This window comes from Myotis davidii, unplaced genomic scaffold (genome assembly GCF_000327345.1).
Source record: "Myotis davidii unplaced genomic scaffold, ASM32734v1 scaffold453, whole genome shotgun sequence".
NCBI classification, from domain to species: domain Eukaryota; kingdom Metazoa; phylum Chordata; class Mammalia; order Chiroptera; family Vespertilionidae; genus Myotis; species Myotis davidii.
In genome coordinates this window covers 2,280,967-2,298,716 of record NW_006285234.1, presented here as the reverse complement: position 1 = coordinate 2,298,716, position 17,750 = coordinate 2,280,967, and the positions used below count along the sequence as shown (strand labels likewise).

General features: G+C 45.9%; 1 protein-coding gene across 1 annotated transcript in view; it reads left to right on the top strand.

Moving 5' to 3' along the window:
• HYDIN (HYDIN, axonemal central pair apparatus protein) overlaps window positions 1-17,750 on the top strand; it is a 361,269-nt gene that overhangs the window by 321,531 nt on the left and 21,988 nt on the right. The window contains exons 65-75 of the mRNA XM_015558788.1: window positions 289-507; window positions 3,948-4,108; window positions 6,642-6,739; window positions 7,489-7,678; window positions 8,849-9,061; window positions 9,558-9,696; window positions 11,215-11,380; window positions 13,839-13,986; window positions 14,603-14,810; window positions 15,316-15,537; window positions 17,712-17,746. Of these exons, the coding sequence (XP_015414274.1) occupies window positions 289-507; window positions 3,948-4,108; window positions 6,642-6,739; window positions 7,489-7,678; window positions 8,849-9,061; window positions 9,558-9,696; window positions 11,215-11,380; window positions 13,839-13,986; window positions 14,603-14,810; window positions 15,316-15,537; window positions 17,712-17,746 (1,799 nt within the window). The remainder of the gene's footprint in view (window positions 1-288; window positions 508-3,947; window positions 4,109-6,641; window positions 6,740-7,488; window positions 7,679-8,848; window positions 9,062-9,557; window positions 9,697-11,214; window positions 11,381-13,838; window positions 13,987-14,602; window positions 14,811-15,315; window positions 15,538-17,711; window positions 17,747-17,750) is intronic.

Here is a 17,750-nt window from a genome sequence, read left to right as displayed (position 1 = left end):
TAAACCCATTGCATGGTCATATAAATATATTTTTATAAGAGCAGCTATATCTTTCAAAATAAAAAAAATTGAAATTGCGTGAGAATAGAGGCATTATTTTGCATTGTTATAAATCTCTTTAATATCTGACCTGATAGAAGAGACAGCTAATCCTCATATTTGCTTCTGCATTCAGCCTAATGCTATATCATACGTCACATAACTGCTGGAAAACTCCATTGTATAGTCATGAGAAAATGACTATACAAGATTGAATTCCCAAATGACTAATGCCAGGCTCTTCCCCAGACTGGCCACCTCCACCCTGGGTGTGCCAAGGACATCGTGATGACCCTGAAGTCAGACATACCCATCAACATGAAGAAGATGGACATCAAGTGCAAGGTCTCCAAGATCATGTTTCAGCAACCTGCAGACCAGGTCCCCGACTGGGACGACCGCATGCGCACAATCAAGTGGGTGGACATGCCCAGAAACATGCCCGGGACTTTCACTCCAAAACGAAAAGTGAGTAGAGACTTTAATCCCAAATCTGGCCTGGCCTACCAGGCCTGGATGCCTACTGCCCTCACCATTGCCGTGTCTCACCATTTCCTTCTTTCATGGAAAAAGAAATTGTTCCCATTCAACTTGACTTTTTTTTAACATATATATTTTTATTGTGAACAGTATTACAGATGTCCCCATTTCCTCCTCCCCTTGCGCCCTTCGTAATTAAGAAAGACCCTGCCCCATGCCCCCCTGCCCCCCGCTTCACCGCACTATTGTCTGTGTCCATGGGCTATGCATATAAGTATATAATTTCTTTGGTTTATCCCTTCTCATCCCCTCCCCCCTCTCAGATATGTCAGTCTGTCCCAGGCCTCCAGGCCTTGGGATTTATTTTGTTGGTCAATTTATTTTGTTCATTAGTTTCCACAGATAAGTGAGATCATATGATATTTGTCTTTCTCTGACTGGCTTATTTCACTTAGCATAATAATCTCCAGGTCCATCCATGCTGTCCCAAAGAGTGAGAGATCCTTCTTTTTTAATAGCCGCGGGGTATTCCATTGCCGTTCCACTTGACTTTGATCTCAAAAGTGACAAACTGAACTTCCAAGCATGCCACCTGCCACCCATACTACACATATCACATGAACCACACCTCTGAGTTGGTAGAGCTTTAGATTAAGCTTTGATACCTCACTGAGCAAGTCCTCTCACCTTTTTCTTCTTCAAAAATGTCATGGCTGGTCTTTTAGTTGTTTCCTTTTTCCCTCAGGTGTCCAGAATTAGATTAATGGTAGACAGAATCTCATCTCTGGTCCATGCATGTTCCTCTTTTAATTATTCCTTGGTTGGTTCCCTTGTAATAATATAAACAAAGATGAACCCTCACACAGCACAGGAAGTAGAACGTGGATTACCTTTGTGGTTCTCAGCTGTGCCTTCCCTCAGCCTCTTTCCTAGAGGGGGTCATCTCCTGAATCTTTTTTGCTCATTCCCTTGATTTTTGCCTTTTGCTTCTTTTTTAATCTATGCACCTAAACATTTAATTGTAGTTTTTTTTTACTTTATTTGTTTAAAGGTTGTTGCATGTGCTTATCCATATTGTGGCATGTGGCTCCAGTACACCCATTTCACTGCTATATAAAATTCCATCATTATTTACCATCCATTCTTCTTTTGAAAGCTATTTGGGGCTTCTCTAGAATGGACTGTGTTTCTATGAGCATTATTATTCATGTCACATTGTATTCATTTGAAAGAGTTTATATTTCAAGAAGTGGAATTGCTGAACCATAGGATATAGGAATGTTCAACTTTCCAGGGTAACTCCCAAATGTTTTTCCAAAGTGCTGTACCAACTCATACTTCTACTAGCAAAGAGATCCCATTGATCTACGATCTCTCCAACATGTGGCATTGTCGGATTTTTTTATTTTTATCCTTGAAATGAATAGGAAATAGCCCTGGCCAGGTGGCTGGGTTGGTTGGAGCATCATCCCACATACTAAAAAGGTTGCGGGTTCGTTCCCCTATTGGGGCAGCATAAGGAGGCAACTGATCGATGTTTCTCTCTCTTTCTCTCCCTTCTTTCTCTTTGAAAATTCAGTAGAACATATCCTCAGGTGAGGATTGAAAAAAAAAAAAGAAAGAAACAAATAGGAAATAGATTCATTTGGGGCCTTTGCATTTCCCCAGTCACTAAAGTTGAATATTCTTCATGTGATTATTGGCCATATAAGTTATCTCTTAATGTAAATGCATTTTGCCCATTTTTCACCTATGATGCTTGTCCTTTGTATGTGTCATTTCATTTTTTATAAACTCTACTTTATATACTTTTGTCTGCAAACATATTCACCAAATTTTAGCTTTTTTCACTTTCTTTGATTTATCTTTTTGTGAACAAAAATGTTCATCTCTCCCTTTATAATTATTTATTTTTGTGTCTTGTTTTTAAAACCTTTCTCTAACAGTGAAGAAAATAATCACCGTGTGTGTGTGTGTATGTGTGTATGTGTATGTGTGTGTATGCGCGTGCGCATGTGTGTGTATGTGTGTGTGCGTGTGTGTATGCGTGTGTGTGTGTGTGTGTGTGTCCCACCTGGATATTATGGTATGAGGCAAGGGTCCAATTTTATATTTTTCCATCTAGATAACTAATCTTGCCAAATTCCTTTTGGGCCCAGCATTTCTTTTGTGATCTGCCGTGACTCCCTTGTCATCTAAATGTCATATGTGCCTAGATGTTTCTTGTCTCTATAGTCTATTGCCAATTTTTCCACCCCTGTGCCAGTTTTACGCTTCTTTAATTCCTGTAGCTTCATAATCAGCCTTGATATCTGGAAGGGAGGTCCCTCCTCCATACTGTTTTGTTCTGTTTAGTTATTCTTGGCCCTTTGTTTTTCAAAATAATTTTGCAATCCATTTACCAAGTACAATTGACCTTTGAACACCATGGATTTGAATTGTGTGGGTCCATTTACAGCAATATATATAACAGACTTTTTTCAATAAATACCGTCAATCTATTTTCTCTTGTGACTTTCTTAATAACATTTTCTTTTCACTATCTTGCTTTATTGTAAGAATACAGTATGTAATAGATATAGCAGGCAAAATATTCTTAATTGACTATTAATGATACTAGAAAAGTCAACAGTAGGCCATTCATAGTTAAGTTTGGGGGGAGTCAAAGTTATACACAGAGTTCAGTGCCCCTCACCCCCATATTGTTCAAGGGTCAACTATACTATAAAATGGAAAATGCATTGGAATTGGATTACACCTACAAGTCAGTTTAGGAAGAATTGATAATTTAATAATATTATTCCATCCTTTCCATTAACAAGGTCTTTAAGATTATTTTACTACCACTCGGTGTCTTTAATAGTATTAGGACCTTTAGATTTTTTTTATTTTTTCTTGGGTCTATTTTAATTAAATTATTTTTTAGGAATTTGCCCTTCAACTAATTTTTCATATATATTTCCATAAAATTATTCATAATATTTTTACCTTATGTTTAAATATGTAGGATCAATGATAATGTCCCTTTTTCATTTCAGATGTTAGTTATTTGTATTTTTCCTGATCAATCTCACCAAAAGTCTTTCAAATCTTTTCAACTAACTTTTGGCTTTGTTGGGCCTTTCTGTTTTAGACTTATTTTCCATTTTATTAATATCTGTTCCTATCTTTACAATTTTCTTCCTTTTACCTTCTTTGGAGTCTGTCTGACGCCTAAACTCATGTCTGTGCAACTCTGATGCCCTCAGTAATTTCTCACTTCCTTCCCATGAATGAGTCATTTTAGGTTTGCCTTCACCTTTAATTCTGGAATGTGACTTTACGGATTGGTGTTAATTTGCAGTGTGGAATAGTGTGCTGTTGTTCCCCACGGTGTCCCTGTGACAGCTGGCCGTGCATCACTGAGGACGCGGCTGCCTTTGTTGCAGGTGATAGAGACGGACCCTGAGCCTGCGCACTCAGTGCTGGAAGAGCACTACCGAGAGCTGATGCTGCAGGTCAGCGCCAACGTGAACTTCGCATCCTACCAGTGCCAGACGAGCGAGGTGCACTTTAAGGACACGCTGGTTTACCAGACCCGAGTGTTTCAGTGAGTCCCCAAAAGCCCCCCAGCGCTCAACGTTCCTTCATCTCGTCATCCACTCAGTCTTTAACCAAACCTGCATTCAGTGTCTATGACAGCACATACCAGGCGCCACCTGTCGCATGCACCAGAGTGTCTTCGTGACGCCAATGAAACACTCAGACCCACAAAGCATTTGAAGTTTACACTTGAAATCAAGACAGGCAGGAAGCTGGCACCAGCTGCTCAGCTTCAGTGGGAAGAGTCCTTGCAGCAATCTGTCCCACGACCCAGGAACTGTGTGGGGCCCCGGGTGACAGCTCAGACAATACCCACACTAGTGGGGATAGGGTCCATCCTCAGCTAAGAAGCCCCATGACCAACAGAAGCAGCATTTCTCATGACCACTCCATAGGTGTCGCTTCCAGGATCCCTGCCGGGGACATGCCCAGTTACAAGAGTCACTGTACTCAGAGAGCCCCACAGCTAGAGCCTCCCTCCAGATAATCACCACTCCTCCAGACCAGTTGCAATTTGCCAAGCGGGAGTCATTTCTACCATAAACAACGTTGCCTAATAACACCGCTGGCATTTCTCCTTTATTTTCCAGGGAAACTGAGCTAGAAAGTTAGTTCAAAGTCAGAATTGTCCTTAGAAGGAGAAAGGGTTATAGCAACCCTTCACCCACACTCAGATGCAGGGCTACAAGGATGCCATGGGTTCTGCTCTCAGAGTTCATGGTCTCGGGTGGGGAGTAGGGGAATAGGTGACAATAGGGGTCATGCAGCAGCAGCACCGTGTCCTGTGTAGGCAGTAAGAGTGCCTCCAGTCAAGGGCATGTACCTTGCTTGCGGGCACATCCCCAGTGGGAGGTGTGCAGGAGGAGGCTGATCGATGTTTCTCATTGATGTTTCTGACTCTCTGTCTCTCTCCCTTCCTCCCTGTAAAAAAATCAATAAAATATATTTTAAAAAAAAAAAGAAAGAAAAAAGAGTGCCTAAAGCAGACCAACATGGGAGAGACGGAGTATCAGGGAAGGCACCCAGATAAAGTAGTGCCCCAGCTGAATTTTGGAGACCAGATAGGAGGTAGCCCAGGGAAGAAGTGAGAAAAAGGGGCCTTCTCAGCAGAGAGTGCAACACAGACAAAAAGAAAAGGGCTGTGACTAATCTTTGAGAATTACAAACGCAAAAATGGAAACCGCTGACATTTCTATTTTGTAAACATTAGTAATTAACTTGGTCACCTCATTTTGCATTTGGTGCCCTTGAAGTGTCCTCTCAAGTTATCATAGCAGCAAACAGCACAAGGAGAGGAGTGGGATCTTCTGCTGATGCCCTATTGCACCTGAAGCAGGGATCAGCAAGCTGTGCCCGTGGGCCCAAGCCAGCCAGTCACCTATTTTTGTAATTGGGTTTGTTGGCACAAGGCCATGCCCATTCGTTTCTGCATCGTTCTTACCTGTGTTTGCACAATAGCAGAGGGAGTGATGGCTGCAGAGACCTACTGCATGCAAAGCCCAAAAAAATGTTACTCTCTGGCCCTTTACCCAAACCCAGAATTCTTTTTGTGAAGACTACTCCGTGCCACTAAGATTCCTCCACTTTATAAAAATTTCCTTTAGGCTGAAGGCCACTACTCAGGCATTCACACCATGAACATAAGCCCCTGAAGTCAACGCACTTGACTTCAGACATACCTGCTGGACTACCTGGATGGGATAATGGAGATCTAATCCCTAAACCCATCCTAGACCTCCTCCCCTAAAACCAGGAGAGCATTGTGTTTCTTTCTCTTACACAATCATTTTCTTTCTTTCTTTTTTTTTAAATCCTCAGTCAAGGATATTTTTTCCATTGATTTTTAGAAAGAGGGGACGGGAGGGGAGGGAGGGGGAGGGGGGTTGATGCTCTAACCATTGAGCAAAGCAGCCAGGGCCACAATCATGTTTTTGTATCAAGACCTCATCCTCCTGCTGTCACTGTCTAGGATCAAGTTTAATAGTGATTCCGGAAAAAGCTTCTCTCTCCCACTTCTTGTCTTGGAGCAGGGAAACTTGAGGCAGGAAGAATTTGAGATGAATATCTCAGCCAGTGAAAGCATCTCAGGAAGGGGTCAGGTGGCTTCTGAGGACAGGGACATTGTTTCTGGCGGGAAGTGATTCGCGAAGGGAAGGGGCTATGGAATTTGCACCCCAGGAAGGTACTCTCAGGTGAAACAGATTTTTGTTTCCTCTCTCCTGGGAATTTTCAGGATTACCATGACGCAGGCTGAGAGTTCATCGCATAAGGTGCCAGTGGATGACTTTAAGGGCTAAGTGTGGATATTTTCACTTTCAATGGCTATGCATATATTTTGTGTTTTGGAAGGAAATGTAATCGGTACCTCAAATGCATGATTTCAGATAACATTGCTTAAAACTTGCCTTTTGAAGAAATACTTTAAAAACAAAGTGACTTCACCCAAAGGAAAAAGTCACAGTTTTAGATGACGGATGTGCCGACAAGACACCAATCATTTGCAGCACGTTTCTCAAATGCGTTCCCCCATCTGTGTGCAGGTTGGAGCTGGTTAACACAGGGAGTGTGCAGCTGGAATTCAGCTGGAACTTGGAAGAGACGGCCAAGACTGTCAGCTTTGCAATGCCAGAAAACCCAGGTAAATGCGATGGCAGGTAAACCTGGGGTGAACAAGTGCCCGGTTAGTAGAAGAGCCTTGCACCCTCGGCCCAAGGAGCTTTGGAGAAGCAGAGCCGAGGCCTCCTGGTGTCTGTAGAGACAATTGGGCCTGAGACACTCAAGAGCTGACCTCTGCCCTCCTGGGGCCTGGACCCTGCCCCCTCCCCACTCTCACAAGGCCAGCATCCCAGCTCAGGTCCCTAGGAATCTTTTCGATGTTATCCTTTTAGGAGATTACAATCCCTTGGAGACAATGGTGAAAGCTATGAGCTGTCTCCCCAGGAAATCACATACCTTGCCCGACTTACAGCTGATGCACGTGCAGCACTTTTAAAAAGGGACAGATTCCCAGACCTTCCAAACGGCCCTTTTCTGTGGGCCCCGGGTCGTGAACTCCTGCTTTAAAACAGTGATTCTCCAAAAACTATGTTCACTACCCACTCTTTTTGAGCCACAAGGCCCACAGGTATCTACTTGGCCCACTCCCTTGGACCAAAGGGAAACAAATTTGAAAGCTTGATGGAATTTATGACAATATTTTTTTCACGAGTCACCTGTGAGAGCTACGAGTCAATTCCTTACCCCTAGAGCCTAAAGTTAACTAAATCTGCTAGAAGAGGTGAGCTCCCAGACCCCACGGAGGGTCCCTAAGGACCTGTGAGTGGGATGCCTTCTCCTTGTCCTCCCACTGCAAATGCAGAATGTCACTGGCTCTCTGTCTGTCCCCAGGTTCTCAAAAAGATCAGCTGAGCCAGGGCAGCACCGCGGACAGCGCCGTGGAACACTGGACTGACCCTTCCCCACTGTCCTTCTCTGTGGTTCCCATCTCTGGCGTTGTGCCGGTGGGGAAGGCTGAGAAGATCCAAGTGAAATTCTCCCCATTGGAGGATGGAGACTTCGAGAGCACTATTATCTGCCAGTAAGGAGATGTGCTCCCCAGACAAAGCTCTGCCCCTCCTGTCCCTCTTCTCTGCCACCACGACCACCATTCTTCCCAACCCGGGCCCCTCCACAGCCCCAACTTGCCACATTTCGCTTTGGAAAGATTCAAAGGCGCTAGCTTTTGGAGAACAAGGAGACTGGAGTCTTTTGTGTTGCTCAGCAACCCTCTCTAGACCCTCCCTCTGCCCCACCTCTCTCTTCCTGGCCCCAGACAAAAGTCCACTGGGCAACAAAATAGTTGGCAGCCAGGTGGGTTCCAGTCCTGGGACAAGCATGAACCTAGGAAGGCTTTCTTGTACCTTTACTAATACCAGGTTTCCTTGACTATAAGATGCAAATAACAGTAACACCTTGCAGAGTTCGAGTTAAGACTGAATGCGGTAACTCCCTGGAGCTTAGAGCAGTGCCTGGCACACAATAAGCACAACAAGCATTAGGTGGTGGGGACGGTGGAGGTTGTAGACCTGGTGCATGGTAAGCAAGGAAGAGATGGGGTCCAGACCCAGTTAGAGAAAACCAAGCCAATAGCTCCTGGCCATGAGAGTCCCTGATGTGGTACCCACTCCCAGGGCAGCTCCATGGAGAACTACTACAGAAGGATCCCATGAACCATGGCTGAGTGTGGCAGGGACCTATGTGAGCCATAAGGGCCTCCTGCAGCCACACTGCAGGGACCCTCCTGCACCTGGGCTACCTCAACTTGGATCTGGGGCTGAAAGTCTGCTTACATCCAGTGTACTTTCTCCGAGGAGCTCAGGATATGTTTTTAGGATCTCAGCATCACTTTCCATATCCCACAAATGCCTCTGAGAGGGCCAGAGGGTACGCCTCTGTGCTCATTTTAAAGCAGGGAGATGTTCTCAACCCTGGTGTGGGAAGTACCTCAGTAACACACTTAGGGACACAGAAGAGACCAGAATTCAGGCTCCTCATACTCAGCCTATTCACACATTCATCCACTCAACCACTAATTAATGAATACCTGCTATGTACTGGTCAAGACAATGAGGTTATATTGTTGACCAAGATAGAACCAGCCTCTATACTCATGGAGCTCATATTTTAGTAGATGTAATATTCGTTTCCAACCAAGAAAGCAACAGTTGGCTAAAACTAAAAATAAATAAAAATAACCATATCCTCTCAGGATTCCCAACCTACTACCTGGAGAGCAAGGCCCAGTCATATCAGCAAAAGGACGGAGCTTCTTGCCCATCTGCCACTTTGAACTGAAAGAGTCGGACTACATCACTGGTCATCGGCACAACCTGGATCTCCGAGGACCTGGTGGCGGGCCTCTGGACCCAAACACCCGGGTGATCGAGTTCACCAGTGTGGGCATAGGAGGGAAGAATCTCCGGTGAGTTGCCTCAGTTTGCATCAGTTGAGTTCCTATCAGTCAATCCTTCTAAAGAACTCAGAGGAAGTATTCAGAGAATCGAGCTGGATGAGTTCCTAGAAGCAGCTTGATACGCTGGGGTTTGACTTGAGGGAGCTGCTACAGTAAGGAAGCTGAATTCAGTCTCCTTAGTTTTGACACCGGGGGAGGGGGCGACGCCAGCGGGGGGGGCGGGGCATTCAGAAGGTATAGAATCCCTAACCACCACCTTGAACACAGAGGATCACTGGGACAGAAGGGCCCTCAGCACCATTATTTCTCCAAAGTCCGGAGCTCCAGCCGTACGTTAGACCCCCACGTGAGGTGTGGTTTTTATTTCTACAGTAAAAAAGTATCTGCAGCAGTTCTGGTTCCCACGTAGGGGGACTGAGCCAGGGCAGTTAGGTCCTGAGAAAGTGTCTCTTAATCCTCAACCCTCCCTCTCACTCTCTGCTGTCAATTCTTCCCCCTCGGCCAGGACGTTTACAATCCTGAACCCGACCGCTAGCACCTACTGCTTCCGCTGGGTCTCTGAAGAAATGGAAAGTCTCCAGAACCCTTCAGCCTTCACCTGCCTCACAGAGAAGGGCTGCATCCACCCTGAAAAGAAAGCCGAGGTGTGTGTGTGTGGGTGTGTGTGTGTGTGTGTGTGTGTGTGTGTGTGTGTGTGAGTGTGTGAGGACCGCTCGACCCAAGGCTTCAATCATTCTATCTCTCTGCACAGCAAGTGTGTGCCGTAGACCAGCGGTAGAGTTAGGGTGGACAGCCTAAGGGTGCGTCCACCCACACGTGTTTTCTTGATTGGCTACCATATAGGTTAGGCCTGTGGTCAGCAAACTCATTAGTCAACAGAGCCAAATATCAACAGTGCAATGATTGAAATTTCTTTTGAGAGCCAAACTTTTTAAACTTAAACTATATAGGTAGGTACATTGTTATTAACTTAATGAGGGCACTCCTAAGGCTTAGGAAGAGCCACACTCAAGGGGCCAAAGAACTGCATGTGGCTCGCGAGCCGCAGTTTGCCGACCATGGGGTTAGGCAGTCCTCATGGACAAGACAGACCTGAGCTCACTTGGTTGGCCATGGAGAAGCAGATCTCTAGTATTTGGGGTTTAAAAACTTGAGATGATTAAAGCAGAACAGGGAAGCTGGATACCCACCACAGCCTGGACACTATGGGACAATGTTGTTTTTGTCCAAGGGACTGACAGCTGTGAAAGGACACAGATGTGTTTTCACTTGGTCAGGACGAAAGTCAAAACAGAACACTGGCATCATGTCCCACGTCTCAGTCCTGCTGTCTCCACAGTGACACCCGTTAGGGGGTCCAGCTTAAAGAAACATGAGCTCGCTGGTCAAAACAGATCTGCGGGTCCCCTGTCCTGTAAGTCCTGCAGGGAATCTGAGAGGCAGAAACAAATCCGGGAAACAGAAATTATGCATTCGGCTGCCTCCAGGAAGGTCATAGAAACGAATGATGCAGGCCAAGGGCACCCTGACAGGGAGTGCCGGGCAGAGCTGGCTGGCCACAGTGCTTCTCCGGCAGATCACCACCACACAGACAGTGGGCCAGGCTTGCCAACTCTCCCAAACTTCTCGGGAAAAGTCAAAATTCCAAATTTCTATGTGAATCTCTCCATTTGTACATGTTATCCAAAGACCTGGTGTGAACATGGACTGAAAGCCTAGCCAACAGAAGCTGCGGATGGCGTAGACCCGCTTAGAAAGACCTGTGGGCAAGCAGGGCAATCAGACAGAACAGCCAGACTTACATGCCCTTCAGAGGGTAGAAAGGCAGTGGTGACCTGGTAACATCAGCCATCAGAACCCCAGTGCCGACAAGCCTCTAAGGCAGTGGTTCTCAACCTTCTGGCCCTTTAAATACAGTTCCTCATGTTGTGACCCAACCATAAAATTATTTTCGTTGCTGCTTCATAACTGTCATGTTGCTACTGTTATGAATCGTAATGTAAATATCTGATATGCAGGATGGTCTCAGGCGACCCCTGTGAAAGGGTCGTTCGACCGCCAAAGGGGTCGCGACCCACAGGTTGAGAACCGCTGCTCTAAGGGCACGTGGGGTAAGTAAACAGAAGTGCCTCTTACCGCTGTGTTCCAAACTGTCTTCTCAGATTATCTTCCAGTTCACGCCTTTGCATCTGAAAATCACAGAAGCCTTCTGGACTTTCTCAGTCCCCGAGCACAACATCACAGTCCCTTTCCTGCTGGTAGGCAAAGCCTCTGACCCCCTGGTCAATCTGGACAAGTCACACATCAACTTCAGCTGCCTCCTCATTGGTAAGGCTGCCCTGGAGGTTTACATTTAGAGTTGGCATGACCGGTAGGGGAGGGAAGTGGGACCAACCCAGCAATGGGCTCCAGGAGCAGCCTGGGGTGGGGACTTTCCCTGGCGCCTTCTAGAAGCATGCCTGAGGCCCTTTCTCACTGTTCACCAAGCCACAAAATATGTACCTCTCAATCCAGTTTCCACCAAGGATGTTCTAAACCCATGCACCCGTGACCAAAGGAAATTTCGGAGCCTTGTTGCAGGTCCTCGTTGGAAGACTCCTTTAGAGCCTGGACTGACTGTCTTCATTTCCTTGCAGTTTCTTCAGCCCAGGGCTCTATCCACTGAGCCAAACTGGCTAGGGCTTGTTGAACATTTTTTAGTGACTTTAGCAAATTCAGTAAAACAAGAAAATTAAATAATTGGCTAAAACATTGAAGGAAAATGAGACAACACTATCTCATATTGCTGTGTTGATTACTTCAGAGAACTTCTAGAGCGGTGGTTCTCAACCTTCTGGCCCTTTAAATACAGTTCCTCATGTTGTGACCCAACCATAAAATTATTTTCGTTGCTACTTCATAACTGTAATGTTGCTACTGTTATGAATCATAATTGTTATGCCCAGATTTCAAGACCCCCCAAAGATCTACCAGGGAGCACCAAATCTGATGCAAAAGCAGAGAGTCTTTTATACAAGCTCACATGGTCCCCCTGCTGCCTCCATTACTAGATGCAAGAGAGAGCCCCAAGTCCCAAGAGAACAAAGAATTTATAGGGCTTGGGGTCGGGTGGTGTGGGCACACTCTGACCACTGATTTGGCCGATTCTGGCTGGTTGGGTGAGGGCCGGAGGCTAGTGATGCAAGGGCAGGGTGCAGCTAGGGGCTGGTTACACAAAGACAGGGGGGTGGCTAGCATACTTTTGGCCTTGGGCTAGTTTCCCCCACTTTCCCATTGGCCAAGATAAGGGCAGGCTGAGTAACTGATACATTCTGCAGCTTTTTCTTGGAAGAGAGGTTAGGGACACAGCTATCAGTCCTGTTCTGTCCTTTCAACAAGAGGAGGAATTAGCAGAATAGAAGCAAGCTACCAGAGGGCCAAATGGTTGGTGGACTCTACCAGATGGCAGACTGTTGGTCCCAGAGGCTCTAGGTATTAGCCGAGATAAGGGCAGGCTGAGTAACTGATACATTCTGCGGCTTTTTCTTGGAAGAGGGGTTAAGGACACAGCTATCAGTCCTGTTCTGTCCTTTCAATAATGTAAATATCTGATATGCAGGATGGTCTTAGGCAATCCCTGTGAAAGTGTCGTTGGACCACCAAAGGGGTCGAGACCCATAGGTTGAGCACCGCTGCTCTAGAGAAAAGCAACACAAATACTAAATGAACAAGACAATTTTTAGTAAGTGGCTGGATGCAGGACAAGTATACCAAAATCAATAGTGTCTCTTTCTTTTTGTACTAAGCACTTAGAAACAAACAAAAAATTCTATTTAGTGCTGACAAAACCTATATAACATCTAAGGATCAACATAACAAGAACAGCACAGGACCTATATGAAGAAAACTATAGAAATCCTATTAAAATGCCCCTGACCAAGATCTGAATATTTGTCAGTTCTCCCAAAAGCAAATGCAAATTTAATCAAGTTCCGATTAGAATCTCAGCTAGGGTTGCCAGGTAAACTACAGACATAGTTACATTTGAATTTCAGGTAACAGTGAATAAATTTTAGAATCCGTATGTCAGCATAAGTATGTCCCATGCAACATTTGGGACATATATGAAAAAAAAAATTTTGCTTCATCTGGTAACCTTAATCCCAAAGGATTACGGGGGCCGGGGAGGGGTCGGGGAGCAGAGGGGGGAAAAGAGAAGTGGATAAAATGATTCGAAGTTTTTGTGGAAAAATAAATTCCCTACAATAGTCAAGGAAAGTAAAGAAAAGCAAAATAGTAATAGCAGCTGCAGTAGTCAGGGCCCTGCCAAGACTCATGACATGCACGAGATCTAATTTAAGGCGTTCAATGCAGGGGGCGTTCCTGCTTGACAAAGGCATGGGCAGAGGTAAGGGGCCTACCAGGGGAGGTGAAGCCCCCTTAGCAAAAGAAGGAAGGCCTTGGGTCTGAAGGAGCAAGGAGGGGAAGCAGTGTCGCCAGGATCCCCGGAGAGCTGGGACGGAGCAGAGGGGCCACCTAGCAGGAGCCGGCAGCTGATGGGGTCAAGTTCTAGAGTAAGAGCTGGAGTCCCTCCAGGGGGGGAAGGTCACTTGCAGAGCGAAAGGAAGACAGAGGTAGCCAGCGGCTGAGGAGCTTGGAAGAGGAAAGAAAAGGAGTTGGAGAATCTCTTGGCAGAAGACTTCCTCTCGCCTGCCGAGCAGTGTCTGCTGAGATCCTTCCGGAGCAGGCAGGTGGCTGCTCGCCCCGCTGCCCGGGCTGCTCCTGAAGGCTGATGTTTCCTCCTCAGGCCGAGAAGTCCGGGAGAGCGTGCAGATCATCAACAGGGAGGAGCAGGGCTTCCATTTTGCCTTCCAGGACAACTCCCGGTATTCTGAAGGTTTCAACGAAAGCCTGGCCGTGAGTCCCATGGAAGGCTGGCTCCCGCCAATGTCCAGGTAAAGAAATAGGAAGGCCCCCAAGGCTTCAACCTCCCAAAATGGCCAGCGTTCCAGGCCTGGCAGCCAAGAGAATCAGTTTCCCTTAGATAGTAACAATTCACGTCTCTCTCCTACCTATTCCCTGTTATTCACTCCCCTGCTGAATTATGTAGTATTGAGAATTTTAAGCCCTTGTTTTCAGTGTTTTTTCTTATATATATTCTTTTTCTTGCTACCTACTATATTTGTAAACCCATAAAGCAATGTCCTGCCTTGCCTGGAAAACCTTCAGAATTCATAATTTGGCCTGGCTGATGTTGCTCAGTGGTTGAGCATTGACCTGTGAACCAAGAGGTCACGATTCCAATCCCGGTCAGGGCACATGCCCAGGTGGTGGGGCATGCAGGAGGTAGCTGATCGATGATTCTCTGTCATCACTGATGTTTCTATCTCTCTCTTTTCCTCCCCCATCCTCTCTGAAATCAATAAAAATATGGTTTTTAAAATTCATCATAATGTGGAGTTATAACACCTTTTCCTCAGAGTGTATCTGCTAACCTATTGGGCTCATGTTCTTTAGCAGGTTGTAGCAGGTGGCCTCGTCAGCTAACCTGCTGCCATCTTCCCCAACCAGGCTACAAATTGACATTCTCTTCACACCAAAGCAAGAAGGAGATGTGAACTTTAATTTGTTCTGCAATGTGAAAAGGAAAGCCCACCCTTTGACCTTAAATGTCAAGGCTGAGGGCTACACTATGAATGCGGAGATCAAGTGCAAAGACAGGACTGGCTTGCTCACTCTCTTGACTCCCAGTCAGACCACCATTGTCAACTTCTATGAGGTAAAGGTGTGAGAGGGCCTTGCTCCCTCTTGGTTTCTGCGCTGGCTGGGAAAGGCAGTACCAGTGACTGTTCTTCTTAGCTGAATCTCTCTGTTTCCAATGCCAGGGAGACCAGGAGAATATAGAAAGGTACCAGGAGCCGCTCCATCCCCAGAATGTGTATGAGTTTATGTGAATGTTTTCTTATTTTTCAAGGGATGGAGAGACAGTAGGGGAGGGGAAGAATGCTTGTGCTAAGCAGATAGACAGGATGTTTGGCTACCAAGGGAGGTCTGAGAACTAAATTGCCCTTTTACTCTTCATATATGAGGGGCCCCCAACACTTCATAGCCCTCGCTGGGATATCTGACCACATTCATCTAATGATGTTCAACTCACTAACATCATCTTACATGTCTGTTTTCCAAGGGATATATTCCCCCAACATGTTACATATCCTGATCGCAGAGGAGTGAACCATGGTGTGCATTCACTCAACATACTGCCCCTGTGCTCTGTCTCTCAGGTGGAGCTGAATGAGTGTGTCCAGTGTGAGTTCACCTTTATCAACGCTGGGAAGTTCAACTTCAGCTTCCAGGCAGAGCTCTCCGGCCCCAAAGCCCTGGTGCAGTACTTCGAGTTCTCACCCATGGAGGGCAGCGTGGATGTGGGGCAGAGTACACCCGCCAGCCTGTCCTTCCAACCACTTAAGAAATGTGTCTTGAAGGGCCTGGAACTCAGAATCAAGGTGAGACCATTGAACACTGTCCAACAATGAACACACTCACAGCATCCTGTCTTGGAAGAAGAATTCTCCTGAGTGTTTCTGGCCTTCTCTACCTGCCAGAAGCCCCTGGGGAGTGGCTGTGTTGGAGATAGTCCCACACTCTCTAGTAATGGCCTCCACCCAGGTGCCTGGTGATTGTCAACTGAAAAGCAATTAAGCACCCATGCACTGGTATATCGTGCAGCCTTTAAAATAAATCAGGGACCCTGGGAACCAAGAGGTCACCAGTCTGATTCCTGATCATGACACATGCCTGATCAGGAATCAGGTTGTAGGCTTGATCCCCAGTAGGGTCCATGCAGGAGGCAGCCGATTAACGATGTTCCTCTCATCCATGTTTCTATCTCTCGATTCCTCTCCCTCCCTCTCTCTCTAAAAATCAATAAAAAGAATATTTTACAAAATAAAATAAACAAGGGAGATACCGGTCTGATTCCTGATCAGGACACATGCCTGATCAGGAATCAGGTTGTAGGCTTGATCCCCAGTAGGGGCCATGCAGGAGGCAGCCGATTAACGATGTTCCTCTCATCCATGTTTCTATCTCTCGATTCCTCTCCCTCCCTCTCTCTCTAAAAATCAATAAAAAGCATATTTTACAAAATAAAGTAAACAAGGGAGATTGATGAGGGGGGAGAGAGAGAGAGAAGAAAGAGAGAGAAAGAGAGAGACCATGTACAACATTTTCCAAGATAAGTTATCAAATGAAAAGCCAATGAGTTGTGATGTCAGCGGGGATGGCAGAGAAGGATCTCAGAATGGCTGCTCTTCTGTAGCAATGAGAACACTGGCAAAAACTATCAAAACCAAGTTTTCCAGAACTCTCTAAATTAAGCCTTTCGCCCTCAGCAGTTTGGCTTTTGGCATCATTCCTGTCATCTCCTGGTCACAAGGCGACCATCCCCCCTGCAGCCCCATGTCCACATTTCAGAGTGGAAATAAGGGGAAGAGCTTGGAGGCAAAATACTTTCCCAACAAGACTTTGACTCTTTATTCAAAACAGGGCACCTTTTGTTTACATCCCAATGACCAAACTATGTCTCATGGCCACCTTTAGCTGCAAGGAAGAATGGGAAATCATACGTTCTTGTCCTCTTATACCTGACTTATTTCACTCAGCATAATGTGCTCAAGATCCACTCATGTTGTTGCAGATGGCACTATTTCATCTTTTTATGGTTGCGTAGTATTCCACTGTGTATACGGGCCACATCTTCTTTATCCAGTCATCCACTGATGGACATTTAGGTACCATGTGATTTCACTCACATGTGGGATATAAAACAAAAAGCAACAAATGAACATAAAACACAGACATACAAACAAAAAATAGAGTGATAGATACAGACAAAGAATGGTGGTTACGAGAGGGGAAGAGGGTAGGGAACAACAGATAGGTACAGGGGGTCAATACGAGGTGACGGAAGGAGACTAAACCTCAGGTGGGGAACGCACCATAGAGTACACAGATGTCATGAAGTTGTACACCTGAAATTTTTATAATGTTATTAGCTCACGCAATAAATTTAACTTTTTAATGTTTTAAAAATGGGAAATCAAGTGTCTTCACCTGGGCACATTGACAGCAGTCAGAGTCCTGTTAATGAGGAAGCCTTGGGAATCAGATATTGGGGAGTAGTAGTCTTTGCCACACCCCTCTGCCTTCAAGATGAATCATTGCTTCGGGAGCAAAGCAAGAACCAATGTAGAGACTGATTGCAGAGTAGCCCATCTTGCTCTTCTTAGATAAACAAACTTCTGCCCAGCCAGCATGGCTCAGTGGTTGAGCATCGGCCTATGAACCAAAAGGTCACGGTTCGATTCCTGGTCAGGGAGCATGCCTGGGTTGTGAGCTCCATCCCCAGTAGGGGGCATGAAGGAGGCAGACAATCAATGATTCTCTCTCATCATTGATGTTTCCATCTCTCTCTTCCTCTCCCTTCCTCTCTGAAACCAATAAAAAATGTTTTTAAAAAATAAACTTCTAACCTCTGAGTTAGACTCTCTGCAGATGGGACCTTGGGACCTGTGTGTGTTTTTGAATACTTGACTGCTTCCCTCCTTCACCTGAGGGTTTAAGGGCCCTTCCCTCTCACTTCTCCTAATCACACCGACCTGCCGTTTCCTCCCCACAGGTAAGCCACGGTCCAACGTTTACGTGCAGTCTCAGGCTC